The sequence below is a fragment of the Centroberyx gerrardi genome, chromosome 1, assembly GCF_048128805.1.
Source record: "Centroberyx gerrardi isolate f3 chromosome 1, fCenGer3.hap1.cur.20231027, whole genome shotgun sequence".
NCBI lineage: Eukaryota > Metazoa > Chordata > Actinopteri > Beryciformes > Berycidae > Centroberyx > Centroberyx gerrardi.
Window position 1 is genome coordinate 28336567 of NC_135997.1, and position 18782 is coordinate 28355348.

Here is an 18782-nt window from a genome sequence, read left to right on the forward strand (position 1 = left end):
TACATGTTGTCAGAAATGCAGCAGGTTCTGTAACACTGTTCTTCACCAGAACGTCAAAAAGAGAGCATAATATCAAAATATCTAAACTCACAGTTTTATATCATTCTTTTTTAGAAAAAACAGATGAATAAACAAACAGAACAGAACAATTCCTTACATTTTGTCATGGCAAGATTTGACAGACAAGACTCAGACTCTACGTTATCACTAGCTAGAACACAGCGCTACAGTTAAGGACGGACACTATGGCTCAGAGTCAAGACGACAGAAACAGAAGGAGAATCCAGTCTGGCGCTCGGGTCGGGTTTGGATCAACACTGAGAAACGGGACCGGATTCGATCAGGAAATACATTCCACACTTAATAAAATGATCGATCCAGGAGTAGACCTAGAGAAGACGAACCAAGCGACCACATGTGAACTAAAGCAGAACAAACTATCGACCATAGAGACCAAGGGGCAGTGTGGAATAAACAAAGACTTGGTGGATGAGTGAGAAGTCTCCTCCAGTGGTTACACTGCTGCTGAGCCTCGGCTGTGAATACAACAGCGTTCAAATTCAAATTGTGACTGTCAGTCCCCTCACCTTCCTTTTTTCTTCAACCAGAGATTTAAATCAAAGCACAACATGGTACCATGAACTACATTACCTTTCAAGTACATTAGACATAGTTCTCATCTCTTGTATTAATCTTTCTTTTACACAAACCTCAAACATAAAATTTGCTACACTGGGTGCATGCATGCATGTATGTGCAATGTGTGTGTGTGTGTGTGTGTGTGTGTGCGTGGGGAGGGGGGGTAGACATTTAAAGAATAACAAACACACATTTTCACATGTTGCGACAGAAATAGTGGGGCAGCCTGAGTGGCTAACAGAGGGTGCGGAGGGCAACCAGAGGTTTACATAGGCAACCAGACAGATTTTTAAGATCATATAACCATGACTCAGCCTCTCTGCTCTTTCACACACACACACACACATACAGCTCAGATAGCATGGCCGTCCCTCCCTCCCTCTCTCTCCCTCTCTCTCTCTCTCTCTCAACTTAACCCAGTACTTTCCAAACTTTTACACATAGCTATACTGTGTTTTTTTGGCCTGGAGGCTGCAGGAGTTTGGCTTTTCAAGAGAGGACTTTCTCCCGGGTTTCGGGCAGCTTGAGAGCCAGCAGACCTCCGCAGACGAGGGCGGCGAAGGCCAGGAAGATGGGGATGATCTTAGTGACGCCGATGAAGGCGGCGAAGATGAAGCTGCCGATGATGGCCGCAAACTTACAGATCCCGTTCAGGATACCGAACGCCGTCCCTCTGCAGAGACACAGAGAGAAAGATGAGGTGGCATGGGTTTAGATGGCTATCTGGAGAATAAATGGGTGAGGATGAGACGCAGAAATGAAAAATGTATTGACAGTGCAAAACAAATTTCTCCCTGGGGCACTGCTATCTGTCTCAAGAATAGGAAAGGGGCGGTACAAAGGAAATTATAGAAAGACATTGTAAAAAGGCAAAAGGTCCAACTATGTGCAGGCAAAACGAATACTGCCGGCCAGTAGGTGGCATGCTGGTCAATGAAAGACAATTGATTGGTTAAAAGAAACAGAATCAGAATTCTCCTCTCTTCTAGCTCCCACCTCCATCCTTGCTTGCAAATTACAGTTCACACACATTCATTTTGTTTTGACAGGGATTGAACCACTGACACACTGAAAAGTCTGCGTACGCAAAATGCAAGTTTATAATGTAATTGAAAAGGGTTTTGAAAGAACAAATCCATTTGTCTTGCTCTTTTTACTCAATTTTTCATGCTCAAATCAATTTAACAGGGAAATATCTTCATGTTTACTCATCATAGTCTTGTTCCTACAAAGGCTCAATTTAGCAATGCTTGCTCTAGCGTAGCCTCAAGATGTCACTGCACATCGTTTAGATTTACTTGCATCTTGAATCCAAATGCGACTACATGTATGTGCAAATCCAGACATGACCAAACTTACACATGTCCATATTTCTCTACCATACAAGGCTATTTATTGGATTTGTTGGACTTGGAGTGGTCTGTCTCTGAGACATCCTGAGTTGCTTTAGAAAACAAACATCAGGGTCTGTTTTTCACATGTATCTGTTTTGTATATTCTCAAGGAGGAGCCCGTCTTCATCCGGCTGATTCTTGCTGCACAGTATGTGGTGAAGATTTCCTTTTAGCCGAGGGGTAAAGTTGGACCACAGCACCGGAGGGGTAAAGTTGGACTGTACCTTTTAGCCGAGGGGTAGAGCTCTACAGAAATGACCTCCAGGCCGTTCCACGCCGCCACGCTGACGCCATAGAACAGACACTGCCAGCAGATTACAGCTCCCTGACTGAAACTCAACAGCAACAGGAAGGTACAGGCAGAGGAGGCCAGCATTGACCCTCCTACAGGAGAGAGAGAGAGCGAGAGAGAGAGAGAGAGAGAGAGAGAGAGAGCGAGAGAGAGACAGAGAGATGGAAGTTTGACAGATGATGATACACTGAAACAGATCTGACAACAGACACGCTCTCTGCATCTGATCTCACCTATAATTCTGATCCTTCCTATCTTGTCCATGAAGAGCGCTGAGATGATGTTGCCGGGCAACACGGCTAAGCTGCCCAGGAAGCTGACCATGTAGATGACGATGTCGTTCTCCTCCTGGAAGTTAAGGTGGCAGCCTTTCTTCGGGTGGAGGAAGGTGGTGTTCTCCATTCGACAGTCTTTGAACTTTTCGTGCCAGAGGTCTGGAGAGTACGGAGGGAAGGGAGAGAGATTCACTCTTACATTTATGTGTTTACATTTTACACTGGGGCCGACGCTCTTATCCTCTCTGTGGCATCAACTTCAGAGAGACCTGGAAACTCTCTTATCCAGAGCGACTTGCAACAGTAGAATAAGCTTAAATTCCTAGATCACCAACATTACAAGCAACCAATAGGAGGTCAAAGGTCAGAGGTCACAGCACCCAGACAATAGATGGAACAAATATCCACTGTTCTCTAGACTGATCGTGGATGAAGTTGGAAGAAATAGAATCACATTAGATTAAAGCTGAGGAGCAAGCCTTATGGGATCTCGCTATTGACACAAGAAAAAATCTCCCTCTTGTGAATATTTTTGTATGACTTTGCAAGTCATTTTGTGAATCAAATTTCTTTTGATATACTATATTTCATACCACTAATGACTTGGCTTTAGTGAACTCCGGGCCTTAACGGAGCCAGCAGTGCAAAAGTGCTGTGCAAATTTTGTTATGATCATTTATTACCAATCCCATGTGGTACCTGTGTTATAGAAGACAGTGTTTTTGATGGTGCAATTCTCAAAGAAGGTGTTGGTGGACTTGATGTCCTCAAAGTAGCAGTTCTCAAACAGCGAATCCTCAAACTTCACAGACTTAATCTCTATGTTTGCAAACCTAAATAAAGGAGACAAAAAAAAAACACATCAAAGAGAAACATGAACAACCGGTGAATTATGACTTTAAAGAGAAGGCTCAACTTCTGAAGTATTTTTTTTTTTCCAATTTGACATTAATAAAATGTAAAGGTTTATTCAGTTGAATAGAACATTCATACCACCTTAGGCATTTTGTTACCCACGCTCTTGGTTTTAAATAACTGCAAACAAGAAACTTTTTCTGCTTGCTTCTTTAAAACTTAGAACCAGGACACAGAACAAATCCATATTACTTAGGTCTTCATTCTTCTTGTACCCTAAATACAATTTATATACTTGATTTTCAACATAACAAGAAAGTGGTTCCTACTGAGGTTTTTACAAAACATCACTTTAACTATGAATGAATGAATGAATGAATAGAACAGCACATTTACTTATGCATGGGAGCCAATGTAACTATCCCTTGTGCTGTTTGATCCTGTGTATTAGTAAATGTACTATACTCTATACAATACATACAGTGCCTTCAGAGAGTATTCAACCCCCTTTACTTCTGCACATTTGTGGTTTAACAGCCTGGATTCAAAATGGAATTTTTGTCACTGATCTTTACACAATAACCCCTAATGTCAAAGTGGGTTTATTTATTTACAAATTGTTACAAATAAATTAAAAATGAGTATTCATCCCTTGAGTTAAGGTGCATCCAATAACCCTTTGAAAGCCCCTGAGTTGTCTCTATTGGAGTGCACTTGTGGCCAATGCAACTGATTGGACATGATTCACAACACATTTGTCAGTATAAGGTGTAGAGGGTGCTGAGGGAACCTACTTGTCGTGGATGTACTCTCCCTCGCGGTGGATCTGGTTGACCAGGGAGAAGTTGAAGTGGAACCGTTCCACCCGCTCTCGGTGGAACACCCGCACCTTGGCCTCGTACTCCTCGTACTGCATGTACTTGATCATATCAGGGAACCACACTCCCAACCCGTGGTAGCTGACACACACACACACACACACACACACACACACAGACAGACAGACACAAAGACGAGAGATTTTAGACTTTAATCACCGGAAAAACTGTTAAAAAACTTTAAGTCTCACCTCTCCATGTGGGCCTACAGGCTAAATAGTTAAATACTAAATGGCTGTTGCTACCTGAAGGCCAGGCAGAACCAGATGACAACCAGGAAGAGGCCCTGCAGTCTGAGCTCTGGAGCCGACAACGACATCATGTTGGCCATCACCTGGAAGACAGACAGACAGACAGACAGACAGAAAGACAGACATTAGCTATAAGACAGACGTCACACACCATACTGTCTTCATCTTATGACTCATGAGGGTTTTTTCCACATTAAATAATAAATACAATATATGATTATCATTATCATTACCACTCTGTCACCCTGTATGCCTAAATTCCCCCATTTTCCTGAAATTGGCGGTTCAATGATGTGAGGGATGTTTTTTCCCCATTAGCCTTGTTGTTGAGACCAATAGCGAGGTTAGAAAGTATTGGGTAACACTGGGAAGATAACATTACATCCTGTGTTTCAGTAAAGTCTATTCTATTGTGTTCTATTGTGTAGGTGTGACTGGCTGACCTGCTGCAGCATGGTCATGTGTCTGATGGTCCAGCGCTGGAAGGCGGTGCCGGTGTCACTCTGGATCTCTATGAACTCGTCGTCCTGGGCCTTGGGGGTGTTGATATTGGTCACCTTGACAGGGAGGAGGGGGCCGTCATCATCATCAGCATCATCATCATCATCATCATCATCATCATCATCATCATCATTATCATTACCAGCATTGTTATTATTAGTGGAGTGATCGGCCTTATTTCAAAATACTGGCACTTGTTTTTTTCCACTTGTTCTTCTTTAATAAAAAGTAAATGGCTTGAATATTTCCTTTTCAGAAGAAGCGTGGGCAAACATCCTAAGAAAATGTCAACAGAAATTCACACCAGATTAATTCAATTCAAGATTCTGAACAGTGTTTATGGGCCAGCTTCCAAAATGACATGGGAAGGAATGCCGCACAATCAAAGCTTCATTTGCATATTTTATTCAGCGTTTCAACAGGCAAGCTGTCTTCATCATGTTATCTGTCACTGTAACATTTGCGCTGATATTGAAACAGGTGGAGCTCATCAAGTCACATGGTCGGAGCAACAGGTGGAGCTCATTATTACTATTGTCGGTGTTTATGATGTCCACTGAATTGATGTATAAGAGCGTCTTTTGTGTATACGGTGTACACATTTGTTACCTTGTTTTTTTTCTTTTTGCATATTTTCCTTAATTATGTATTCTGTCACTTGTAATCTTTCATTTTGAGACTGTTATGATTGCCTGATTAACTCTTGTGACTCCTAATAATGAGCTACACCTGTTGCTCTGACCATGTGACTTGACGAGCTCCATCTGGTTCAATATCAGCTGTGTTGAAACGGTGAATAAGAAACGCAAACGGAGCTCCTATGTAACTAAACAGAGCTTCTATGCACTTATGTGTTCCTATGTAAGTTCATGCTACCAGTCCCAGAACCTCACCAAGTTTTGGCGTCTCATGCACAAGTGTATTGAGAGATTCCTCCACCTTGAAGGACACGCTTCCCTCACCATGCACTGAATGGGCTCAAGCTGTGATCATGCTGGGTAGAAGATTGCTTGTCTGACAGCGGAAGTCGGCATATATGCCCGGTCACTGAGAGACTAAGTAGCAGCATATGAGCTGTCTTTCTCACTTTTTCATGGAATAGGAAAGTGCTTCCTAAAATTGGAGAGGTATTTTGATTCAGAGGTCTTAAAGATTAAGGCTGGTGTTTTTTAATGCATTGCTTACCGTCAACAAATCCTATGAAAATAACAAAATCAACAATGCGTTTGCTCTACTCCCGTTACTTTCTGACTTCCCACGTACCGTTTTTAGCCGTCAACCCGGAAATCATTGGCTCCAATTGTAAGCTAAAAACCTTGAAATATAGCTCACAAAGACATAGTTTCAATTTTAAAAATCGCTAACTGTTACCACGAAAAGTCAGACTGTTGTAGTTATTACCAAATGAAATTCAAATGGGAACAAATTCTTCATTACGCCGGGGGCTACTTTCGGTGCTACGGAACTACTTTCCTGACATCGCAAACATGTTTACAGCCGGCTTATTAAGTTGTTTGAGGAAAAAGTCGGCTGGCCCGGTGCATCGTGATGATGAAATATGTTGCCCAGAGCAACGGCATGGCTCTTTGACGTGTTTTTAATCGTTTTTTTAATACAATGGAGTTCTATGGCTGCTGGGACATGGCTGCATTGGGCATCGGCTACATGGACGAGACTTGCTGGCAAAAGAAAAAAAGAAAATTGCTGATTTTGTTATTTTCATAGGATTTGTTGACGGTAAGCAATGCATTAAAAAACACCAGCCTCATCCTTTAAGCTCAATTCCCATATTATCCCCTTTAATCTGCCCTGCACCAGTTGTAACACAGACTCCTGTTATATCTCCTTCATTTTATTTTGTTAACGGCTTGTTAAGATGGATATTTGACACTCGGTGATGGAGCAGAACGGCAGTGTTGTTGTGAATAGAGACTCACAGTGAAGACTCTCTCCGGCTCTCCCTTGGCCTTCCAGTTGGTGTCGTGGACCTGTCGCAGGATCATCCACGCCTCGTCATGTCTGGCATTCTGAAACACACACAGGCTTTCTTTAGAGGGTTCGAGGGGTCCTTGAAGGGGTTTCAGGGGGTCTCCAGCAAGATATGCAGTAGTTTAATTTCACTAGGATTTAATTTAATAGAAATTACCCAAATTACATAATGTGTAAGAATGAATATTCAAATCATGTCACTCTCACCGCTATTATCTCCCCATATACAGTGTAGTCATTTCAACTCAGTACTAAATAAAAAGCAACGATAATGTTCCCATAAGGTCCCTGGGACTACATCTGATCAAATGGGGGTGCGGGGGCCATAATGTGTGTCTATTTGGGGGTCTGTTGAGAAGCCCGGCTGTAACATACACACACAATACCACAGGTGGTTAAACTGCTGACAATATCCTGGATGAGAAACATGGGTGGGTGCTGTCCCGCTGACGCCTTAGCAGCCCCTCGCTACCTAGCACAGCGGTGGGATGTCGCTGTGGTGCCTCATGACTCATCATTTTTAACCAATCACAACTTGATGCTTAATAGTGTACACCGACATAACGAATATTAGGAAAGGGAACTTACAACTAGTATCTATCCTGTTCATCCTGAGCTCCATGCTGTTTTCCAGCCCCAGCCTTCAGGTTACGTGTTCAAGCGTACCTGACAGTGGATGCTGAGGGAGGGGGTGGATTTGAACTGGCAACCTCATTTCCAGTGTCTTACCTCCAGGAGGAATCGTGGGCTCTCCGGCATGAAGATGACTCCGACCAGCGCGGCCAGGGCAGGGAAGATACACACCAGAATAAACAGCCTCCAGCTGTGGAGCTGGAACTCTGTGCCGATGGCGAAGCCCCAGCCTGCAACACAACAGCAAACCCATGAGCTGCACAGGAATATTTTGAAAACCCATCTTTGTAACTTAAAATTCAGTTTCCAATTCAGTCAAATGTCCCTACAAAACTTTTCTTATATGCACTAACTTTTCCACTTTGGATGTGTCATTTGTATTCAAAACATTGCTTGAGACTGACAAGTTGGGCCAGGTTTGGACCCACACAGAATAATTTTTCAATTCCTGATAGTGCCATGGTTTTCAGTTTGCTTTATTTTTATGTGAATTATTCATTTTTAAGAAGTGATTGTTGGGAGAGCTTCTTAAGACAAGACATATGAGCAAGCATAATGAAGAGCTGAGAAGCAGACCGAGCCACAGCTTAATGTCCTGGACCAGAATGACTCCCAGCACCATTGGGGATTATCCTTACGTCCAAAGGGAGCACCTTAGGGCTCCTCATTAAATGAACAGACCCCTAAAGGGTTTGTAGAAGAATCCCCATGTTAGGGGTCTGAAGTACTGTCAGGGTTTATGAACTCTTAATTAAGGACTTCTGGGAACCTTCTGCATTTGCAGTCTGAAGCTACCCTAAAGGTTTTTCATGGTTCTTTTATTTTTTTAGAGTGTAGGAGTCTTTTCACTTTCACATCCTGCTGGTCATGCAGACTGGGAGGAGCTGGCCTAACACGTCAAATGAGACAAAAGCCTTCGAAAATGTTCCTTAAGTGAGTCTCATTAAGATAAAATGAGTTTCAGTGATATCAAACATAAAATGAATTACATTTTGTCTCTGTCCCCTGAGTGTGTGCATGAATGTTTTTGTGCCTTGATATGTGTATGTATATATAGTATGTGTGTGTGGTGTATGTGTGTGTGTTACCGTAGTGAGGGATGATGCCCCAGGCGGTGAAGGAGGCATACAGGCCTCCCAGCATCCAGAACATGCAGAGCCAGCTCAGATGTTCGCCACGCTTATCCATCTGCAGGAACTCGGTGAAGTAGGTGTACACTATCGGGATGGAGCCGCCGATTCTGGAGGAGGAACCACAAAAAAATTCATTTCTATTGCTTCTCATTGACTCTTATTTCCGTAATAAACATTTGTCTATCATCCATGATCAGTCTAGGGTCACAGGAATATAGTCTGGGTGGTGTGACCTCTGACCCTTGACCTCCTTACTACCGGTTGCTCGTAATGTTGGTGATTTAGGAGTTTATTCTACTGTTGAGCTCATTGGAAAAGCATCAGATAAATGACAATTTACAACAATGACAACAATGTAAATGTAAGGAGTTTTTTCTGTTTTATTGTATGTTTTCTTTTTCAGAATTCTGTAAAAATAGCCTTATTGTCAGGTTGATGATCAACTGGTCAACTTGTATTTTTGAAATGTTATCATGGGTCCTGAGGTCATGCAATTTTGGTTGCTCCTTGATGCTTGGTCTGTTTTAGCCTTTTGACCCTCTGTGTAAGGTCAATATGTTTGTAGTTCAATATGATGCTGGGACTGACCAGAGCAGATAGTTACGGTAAGGTTATGGTTAAAAGCCAGGGATGTTTTAACTTGCAGTTTACAGTCTGAGGGCCCTCCAAGTTAGAAATTGTTCATCTCATGAGAGTGAAAGTTTTATGGCTACAGCTGGCTGATAGTCTTGGTCAGGGGGGGAAGGATATAATGAGCACAGCAAAAAAATCATTGCGCTCTTTGTGTTACTGTTGTTTCTCTCACTCATAGCTTTGAGATCTTCTTTCATAAAACAGATTTATAGATTTCATAAAACACATTTGTAGTCCTGCCAGTGGCTTGACCAAACTCCAGACCTATAATTTGTTACTCATTGGAATGAGTTATTAGTTAATACTGAGGCCCGTGTACACCTTCAGTTCAAGTAAAAACATCACCAAAACGGACTCCAACCTACAACATCATCAGTACATGACATGCATGTTTGTGTGTGTGTAATATGACCTCTATTTTTCGTGTGTGTGTATGTATGTATATGTGTATCAATGTATCTGTACGAGTGTATGTACTTATGTGTGTGTATATTTGTGTGTATGTATATACTGTATGTATATACATATGTATATATATATATTCTAGTATTTTTTTATGTGTATTATTTTTAGCCTGTCTCATAACTCTAAACGAGTGGTCCTCAACCTCCTTTTTTATTGGGGTACTGTGTTTGTTGCTCTGTTTGACCTGTACGTTGAGGAGTGACACATAAATAAAATGATATCTATCTATCTATGCATCTCAGCCTGATGATACCCCAGACCCTCCACATGACAATCGTTGCTCATGTTTACACTTTTACACCAGAACATTTCACTGACATTTTCCCTGATTTGAACAGACATGTGTTGAACATCAAGGCAAGCGCCGCCGTTCTGGGAGATTTTCCTTTTTTTTTTTATAACAAGAAATGTACAAACAATTAGACAGGGTGTGTGACTGAACTGGAGTCTGCCTGTTCTTTGTGTTTTGTGAAGCCAGCAAAATGGGCACAGTTCCTCCGCAGATGTGTTTTTATGACTAACGTGGGGCTCATCATCGTTGTAAATCGGCAACAGCTGAATGTTTTATTTTGGGGACTTTGTGTTTCTTGGCTTGGCGAAAGCTGTGACATGAATATTTCAGGTCTGTGCGTGCTCAGTGCAGCGCAAGTACCTGCAGTATCAAAAGAAGTGTGACTTTGAGTTTGATTTAACAATGTGGGAATGTGGTGTGTTGCTGGCCTGCTGCACATGACAGCAGGTACAGTAGTAGCCATCACAGCTCTTTCGGGAGAGTTATACAGTATATATTTGAACCAAATCAGTGTAATGTAACCCAGAACTCTTGTGTCTCTCAACCACACCATTGTGTAACTTCTGACAGCTGGAAAGAGAGCAAAACTTGACTTTTCCAAACACTTGGGGATGGAGCCAAAGTGCAGCAGTAGTTCAAAAACATGCAGTATAAACAGGGACTTGTACAAGGACTACATACCAGGGTGCCAAACTGAGTCCCAGTGAGAGCTGCTTAACTGAACTGAAAGGAAACTAATGACCTATCACTGTTTTTCAATAACAAAAGATACAATGTAAATTAAATAATAAATGAAATTTCCCATATAGCCCAAGGAACCTTCAATGATTTCCGGCTGCTTGTCATAAAGTAGGCTACTAACATGACAAATCAATGTCTGTATAGCAGGCTGTAATCATTTAGCTATGTGATAGGTTTAAAACACGATTCAGTTCCTTACTTTTCTTACTAAATGCCCTGTTGGCGATCTCAGCTAAAAGAAGTGTAAATGTGTAAAATTGATGAGGAATGTAAAGCTTTAGTGAGCTGATTGGTCTGCTTGAATCATATTGTCTTTATCTCCTGGCTTGCACAATGTAAATGTTTGTTTCCAGTTTGTTTCCAAACTGCTATATATGCATTTTGAAAAAAACAAAAAAAAACAAAATCATTATCTGAAGTTCATCCTTCAATACAATATCTCTAAAATAGAGAGCATCCAGTCTCTTAAAGCATTATCAGCTTGTCGACCAAGGCCTTAAGTTACCTACTATTTAAAAAGGAGCATAATTTGTTTTTAGACAGTAGGTGTCACTTTTTTTCAAATGGCGGGCATCTCATTCAGGAACAAATCTCTTCAAATGCAAATGAAGGTGAGGTACAACATTTTTTTTTCAAAATGTTCTATATTCATTTTGGGGGAAGAAGGGTTAGGGTTAGGCTTCATCATTAAAAACCTCTAAAATCTAGAGGATCCAGCCTGTGAAGCTGTTGTCATCTGGTGTTAAATGTAAATGTGTGCGTCTCACCCGAAGCCGGAGCAGAACCTGAAGAAGAGGAAGAAGCCGTAGCCCTGGGCGAAGCAGGATAGGAAGGAGAAGACCAGGTCGATGGTCAGGACGTAGATCAGACACTTCCTCCTCCCCATCTTATCGGACAGGCCCCCCCACACCAACGCCCCCACCATCATGGCCACGTACACCAGCAGACCTGCAAACACACACACATATATAGGCATGTAAAACACATACTCACACATCTGTTCTGCTGCTGAATCCATGGATGAGTGTGTTGTCTGGTCTCCACAAGGGGGCTCACTTTACCTTTCCATGAACGAAGGTAAATAGAGCGACCATCACACTTTCCACTATGATTTAGCTCTGTATGACTGAAGGTAATGAATGCTTAGAAGTGTGTCATTATAATGTACCTAGAAATGTCCTTAGAATAATAATAATGTACCTCGAATAATGACATAACAGAAAAGTAAGGGTCATGATAACCACCACATTCACCTCCCCTATGATTTCATATCGGGCTATTTTCATTTATTTTTAGTTCCCTTGTGATTTCATGGATCTTACTGTTGTTCTACCACTTCCCACCATATTCCTCCTGTTGGCATTTAGAGTCTGTTATCTATTCCAGCTGTCTCTGCTGTCATCCGGATGTTTTTGTTGTTTTGTTGAGGTGTTAAGGTGACATGTTTTATAAGACCTGCACAAATTAGTCATTGCATTTCTTCTTTTTTGTGCTTTCTTATCCCTTATCATGCTTTATCACTGACTGCACCATTCATTCATTGTCTTTACCCGCTTATTCCTATTCAGGGTCATACAGGGCTGGAGCCTATCCCAGCATGCATTGGGCAGAAGGCAGGGAGACTCCCTGGAGAGGTCGCCAGTCCATCACAGGGCGAACACAGATAGACAGACACTTATATTCATACCTATGGGCAATTTAGAGTCTCCAATCCACCTGACATGCATGTCTTTAGACCCAAACCTACAACCCTGTGGTAGCCGGTCAGCCTCTGCAGGTAGCCAGCAGTATGCTCGGCCTCCTGGTCCATACTTCCCCTCCTGCTCTGTGTTTTTACTACACACAGCCCTAATTACAGAGGACCTAAGCAGCTTACCGGCACGTGGAGCCATAGTGTGCACCTCCCCTGTGGATTACTAGACTGTCCAAACGCTCCGGCGCTCCACACGCCAAGCTGCACATCCCTCCCTCACCCTCCATTCAGCCGGAGAGCTGTCACTCACTCAGTCAGGACACCAGGAGACCAACATTCAAGGCTAAAGTGTTAGTTAATGTCTCAGCCCTGTTGTTGCTTAAGGCAACATATGGAATATTCAGTGACCTTCCTTTTAAAAACAGTACAGCCATGCAGTAAGATACTGTTTTTAATACACTAGACTGCTTTTTAAATAAATATAGGAAGTGTCTTTTAAATGAATACAAGACTACAGGGTGGCAGGGTGGCCTAGTGATTAGAGGAAAACCTAGACAAGGGTTTCTCCCAAACCAATGCTGGTCTCTCACTGTAGTATCCTACCACACAGTGACAGCCGGCAGACCCTGTCAGACCATGCATTGTTCAGCCCAGTTGATCTATTAATGACCTAAAGAGATGCATTAAATATGTACATAATGAAGCAGGTCTGAGGCCTTTCAGTGTGTGTAGAATACTGTCATCTTTTTTAAAATATGAAGGGGTTCATTCCCAAAATGAGAAATCAAAATTTAAAAAAATGACAAGCTGGCATGAAAATAAAACTCGCTATTGAATATTATTGATGTTATTAGCAGACTTGAGCCCTTTACTTAAAAAACAGATTAAGATTTTAGAGCATCTAACTACCTGTACTTTTTGAATACTGATCAGTGAACACCAGGCTGCATAGCATTTTGGAGTAAAAGCCTTAAAGTAATAATCTGCTATATTTACATATAAATAAATGTCAGTTCTGCTACTCCCTATCACTGCTTGATATAACACAACAGTGATTCAACCTACAGTCAGTTCATGAAAGCTTTTACCTTTGCTGTTCTAAACAGCCGGTGTCTGGTAGGTCTTTGCTGGGAAAAATCCTCTGACACACAGGAAGTGATGCGTTTTATGTATTGTTTGTTTGGAATAAACAGAAGAAGAACTGGGTAGTTAGCATGAGCAGTGATAGCCACCATGGCTGAACAGACAAAGAAAAGAGCGCCACCTACAGAAACTCAAACTGCATCAACAGAAAATGGAGAAAGACGTCACAGTACTGGACACACTGTTTGATTGACAGGTGATCTCTGGGAAGAGCAGTGCAGAAACACCACAGCAATGAACTCTTAGCATCAAAGATGTTGTGGATTACCACTTTCATATCTAGCACCAGGTAAGCATCATATGTATGCATGTATAGAGATGCAATAGCAACACCTTTACAGTGCAGGTTTATCAGTTTTGTGTTCCTGGGATAGTTGTGTGGTTAAATCTCTCTCTGGAACCACATCCCCGACTGGCCTGGGGTTAAAACCTGCCAGAACTTTCTCTTCTGTGTCTCTGTCTCCACTTTTCCTCATCAGATGAAAGCGTGAAAATACTATAAAAGGTGTGTGGACCAACCATCCTCCTCTTTGTAACACAAAGTTTAGTAGTCTTTGTGCTGTCCATGGCTAAGGTTATGAAACACATTTCTGCTCCCATGTCTCTGGTGAACAGAGCGCATGAGCATGAATCAAATAGGATCATTCTGTAGAACTAGTTCATATGCTCAGCCACCGATCAGTCTTCCTCTCCTCCTCTGCACAAACAGACGCTGTGATTTTATTTTCGACAGGCCTTCGTCCCGCTTCCACCCGGCTGTCAGGGGCCTCAAGTCTATCTGACAGCTCTACAGCAGGCGCTGCAGGCCGCCGAGCTCTCTGACTGGTACAACATGCTCCGTATTAGCTTGGGAACACACACTGAATACGATCAGCACTGGGTTCCTCATCAATCTCTTACAATGCCTCATCCCAGGAGCCTGTTGTTACGATGTAATGAGCGATGTGCAAGCTGCCACATCGCCTAGCTACACGCTAGGCCTGGGAAATAAGGCGAGAGATACTGCAGGTGGATCAAGACTGACTTTAATTTGCAGTTTAGTTGTCTCCACTGAAACTCAGGGAGAGTTTCCAGAGACATTTTACAAGGCATCTTTCCAAATAAGTTCTACTCTGCATACAAATTGTTTTGACCTTTTTTGGTATGATAGGTATGATAAGGTATGATGCTTAGGAACTAGTGAAGCTAGCAGGCTGCCACAATAAAGAAAACACTTAATATACACTTAATATACGATATACTCAATATACTGAAAGCAGGTGCTTCCGTACATATTTGGTTTCTAAGATAACTAATCAATCAACATCCCATCATGCTTAGGGTGTGGCATCCCTCCTATAGCGTATCAGACATTGTAGAATCAATGCCAAGGCACATTGAAGCTGTTCAGGTGGCTTGTGTTGAGCAAATGCTCTATGTTGGTGTTTCCTGTATTTTGGCATTTGCCGGAATGTTCCAGGCCTTCTCCTCTAATTTGTCCCAGTGGCTGGGTGATATACTGTCTAGAGGAAATTAAGGCTTTCATGCCAAAAGGCTGTATATCTATTTTGGAAAAAATCTTGCTTGCCAAAGCCATTTTTCAAACATTATTCCATCCTCAAACCAGAGCTTGTTTGAAAGTAGAAATCTTAAAATCACTGCTAACTTTAATAGTAAGCTGTGGTACGCTTATTTTCATGCTAGAAATTATTTTGTAAGATGTCATTTTTTCAAATGGTCGATATCTCCTTGGTCGATATCTCCCTCCTTGACATGAAGCACTTCACATATTGAATCATCTTGATCTTTCCTTTATACCCTAAAGCATCAACAGAGCAAAATTTGGACAGGCTAAATATCAGCCTCTAGATGTATTTTTTACATCTCTCTGTCCATAACTCCATCTTGGTTTTGGGAAAAAAAGAGGAGAAGAACTGACACTGTGGCAGTTGTCTGTATGACGACCACACAGTGATCTACGAAAGTACCAGGTCTATGAAAGTTTCAGTGACTCCTCCTTTCCCCCCCCCCTTCTATCTCGACCGTCACTTACCCAGCATTCCCTTGTCGGCGTTGGATATGCACATGTCCTTCTCGGCGCTGGGCAGGACGAAGCCCACCACGAAGCCGTCCACGCCGTCGGCCATCAGCGCCAGGCCCAGCACCACGAACAGCATCCACTGGAAGCGTCCGTGTCCGCATTCCTCCATTATGCTCTCGTACTGCTCCGGCAGGTCGTCCACCTCCTCCTGCTGGGTGGCCATGCGGGCCTTCCTCCTGGCCTCCATCCGCGCCGCCCGCCGCGCCTCCTTGATCTCGTCGGGGTGCGGGATGCCCTGGTACTCCCCCTCGTACATCTGGTCGTCCTCATCGTGGCCCTCGGTGTCGTCGCTGGCGGCGTCCTCCTCCTGCGGCGGGTAGTCCGTCTGGTAGGGGTAGCCGTCCTGGCCGCCTCCCTCCTGGGTGTAGGTGTACTCTCCGCCCTCGGTCACCTGCTGGGTCACGTTGTTCTGGTAGGGGTCGTCCATGGTTCCTGCCGGGTGTAAGAGGAGCGGGACTGACTTAGCACCGTAGCCGTCGTACGCTGAGGAAGCTCGAGTCGTCGGCTATAATGGCATAATCCTCACCGGGCTCCTTGTGTTGCTGTAGGTGCCGCCGTGGCCTCCTGTGCTCCAGGCGCCAGCAGGACACTGCAGTTTGTCGGTGGCTCTGTCCTCTGAGGAGTCTAGTTCTCGGGATAAGGCCTCAACAGCTGCAGTGAAAGAGCCTTACCTTCCCTGGTCTGCACTGAGCTGCACGCTGAACCTGCAACACAGGGAACACCGGTCACACATGGAATTGTACATATGTCAGCGCAATGCCCCATAACAGTAAAGGAGAATGTAGGAACAGAGGGAACTTTAGTACATTGCTATGCAACAGGTGGGACGGTTTGTGACCTGTCAAGAAAGTTAAGTTAAGTCAAGTCTAGTCTAGTCTAGTCAAGTCAAATTAATTTGTTTAGCTCTTAATCACAGTTACAGTCTCAATGGGCTTCACACAACCCATATTATGAAAACAATAAATGAAAACAGCACCTCCCCACCTTAGAACTCCAACTAAGGACAAGGAAAAACTCACGAAAACCACAAAAACCTAAGAAAGTATATGAGCACATGACATACATAGGATATATCCTAAGTAAGTATAGTACATGATATTTTATTAATTGCTTTTGACTTCCCTGTTATGGTTTGCTTTTATGTTTCTAGCCTTGTTTTTATATTTGTTACCTTACTTTGGTTGCTTTTGCTGTTGATTTTATGTGTTTTTTCTTTGTTTTTCCTTTACTTTTTTGTAAAGCGCTTTGTAACTGCATTTTAAAAAGTTCTATATAAATAAAGATTATTATTATTAGTATAGTCAGTATTGCAAAAGGGATGTTAGGCAGGAAAGAGCAGCTCAGGACTCCCAGTCTCCCATGTTGGCAGCCTGGCTTTCCACACAACCAGATAATCTCATCGTCTCACCGGCTCCAACAGGAATACAGCACACTGCTCTGACGCCATTTTGATCTATCACATAACACTGCTGTAATGACGACACATTCACATCCTTCTTTATTTTGACAGTGCAAACACAAACTGAGCTGATGGAGAGACTCTGTGGAAGCTATCGAGGGTTTGAGCTCATATTGTGTGAGTGCAGAATACGCACCATAGTCACCAACATAGGAACACTATTTAAATTGCATTTTAGGCATTTAGCTGACTCTCTTACTGTATATAGAATGACAGTAGAATAAGCTTCAATTCCTAGAACACCAACATTACAAGCAACCAATAGTAAGGAGGTCAAGGGTCAGAGGTCAAAGCCCCCTGACTAGATGGAACAAATATTCCTGTGACCCTAAAATGATCAGGGATGATAGAGCAGTGCTAAGAAATGTAATTAAATGAAGCCCAGATCATTTAGTTTGGTGCTTTATGAAGGACCATAAGTAACTTGGGTAATAATTTCACAAAATTATGACACTTTTACAGGCTGGATCCTCCGTAACATCCCAGCAGCATAGCAGAAGAAAACACAAAGCACGTGAACTGAACTTCAAATTTCAGAGTCACCCTGTCAAACTGGTGACTTCCTGACAGTGAACCCAGGAAGCTCCTTTTATTCTTTTATTTCAACCTCAACCTGCTTCACATTCATACTGGGAGCTGCCCAGTACAACCACAGTCCTCAGTGCACCTCAGCAGTAGTACCCTTGATGGGATGGGAGAGTGTTTCTCATTCACATTCCACACCCGGATCTTCTGGGCTGGCTTCTGGATTCAAACCAGCAACCTTCTGGTCACAAGCCTGCTCCTCTAACCTCTAGGCTGGTGCCACGCTGAAGGCTCTAATCCTCCCAGGCAGCGATTACTGTCGCCTACAGGGCCGTCACCACTGACCACTGTAACCCATCTAACAGCCTGACACACTGCTGGGCGAACTCCTCATATCCACCATTTGAACCTGTTCTTTCACTGTCATGACATTAAAACATGTTGTGGAAGATTAATGAAGTAATTAGCCACTTTAAAGGTGCAATATGTAGCATTTTAACATCAATAAATCATGACCACATTCATTTTGAGACGTTAACGTAATTACCATAAAAAAATGAGACCATCGCCAGGAAGTTGTGCGCCACCGGGTCAGATTTGGTGGGAAATCTGCTGGATTGCTTTACAGCGTGAAACAGTAAGAGGACACTGTTCTTTCAGAGCAAACAGAGCTAAAGCTCTCAGAGTTTCTGGCAATGGCAGATGTTGGAAAGAGTGAAATCACTTCCAACATGTTTATCCTCTTCAGTAAAGTGAAAGACACCAGGGAGGGAGAGGGGCAAGGAGCTACATCCTCTTTGTGACAGGAAGCAACAGAATTTATGGGAAATGTGGTCTTAATTTTGAGAAACACCAGTAGGCTACTAACAATGCTACTGGTGTGTAATGGAGGATACCAATTGTCTCGACCA

At 42.8% G+C, this 18782-nt stretch overlaps 1 protein-coding gene across 1 annotated transcript; it reads right to left on the minus strand.

Annotated features, from left to right (window-relative positions):
* Positions 1 to 1128: 1128 nt before the first annotated feature.
* Positions 1129 to 16314, minus strand: sv2ba (synaptic vesicle glycoprotein 2Ba). Its single transcript, XM_071897347.1, has 12 exons — positions 15840 to 16314; positions 11739 to 11919; positions 8796 to 8947; positions 7804 to 7937; positions 7023 to 7112; positions 5028 to 5141; positions 4579 to 4667; positions 4250 to 4414; positions 3300 to 3433; positions 2559 to 2759; positions 2258 to 2417; positions 1129 to 1312 (listed from the first exon to the last, which is right to left on the minus strand). Exons 1-12 carry the CDS (start codon positions 16312 to 16314, stop codon positions 1129 to 1131), a joined length of 2079 nt encoding a protein of 692 aa, XP_071753448.1.
* Positions 16315 to 18782: the final 2468 nt, after the last annotated feature.

What these genes read in the sequence shown, in the direction of transcription:
- sv2ba (XM_071897347.1), bottom strand. Translation starts at nt 16,314, where the DNA reads ATGGACGACCCCTACCAGAACAACGTGACCCAGCAGGTGACCGAGGGC. An exon ending in GCCCACGATTCCTCCTGGAG is followed by an intron (nt 7,113 to 7,803) that starts GTAAGACACTGG and finishes TGTGTGTTTCAG; the next exon opens with AATGCCAGACATGACGAGGC. An exon ending in CACTGTCTTCTATAACACAG is followed by an intron (nt 2,760 to 3,299) that starts GTACCACATGGG and finishes CGTACTCTCCAG; the next exon opens with ACCTCTGGCACGAAAAGTTC.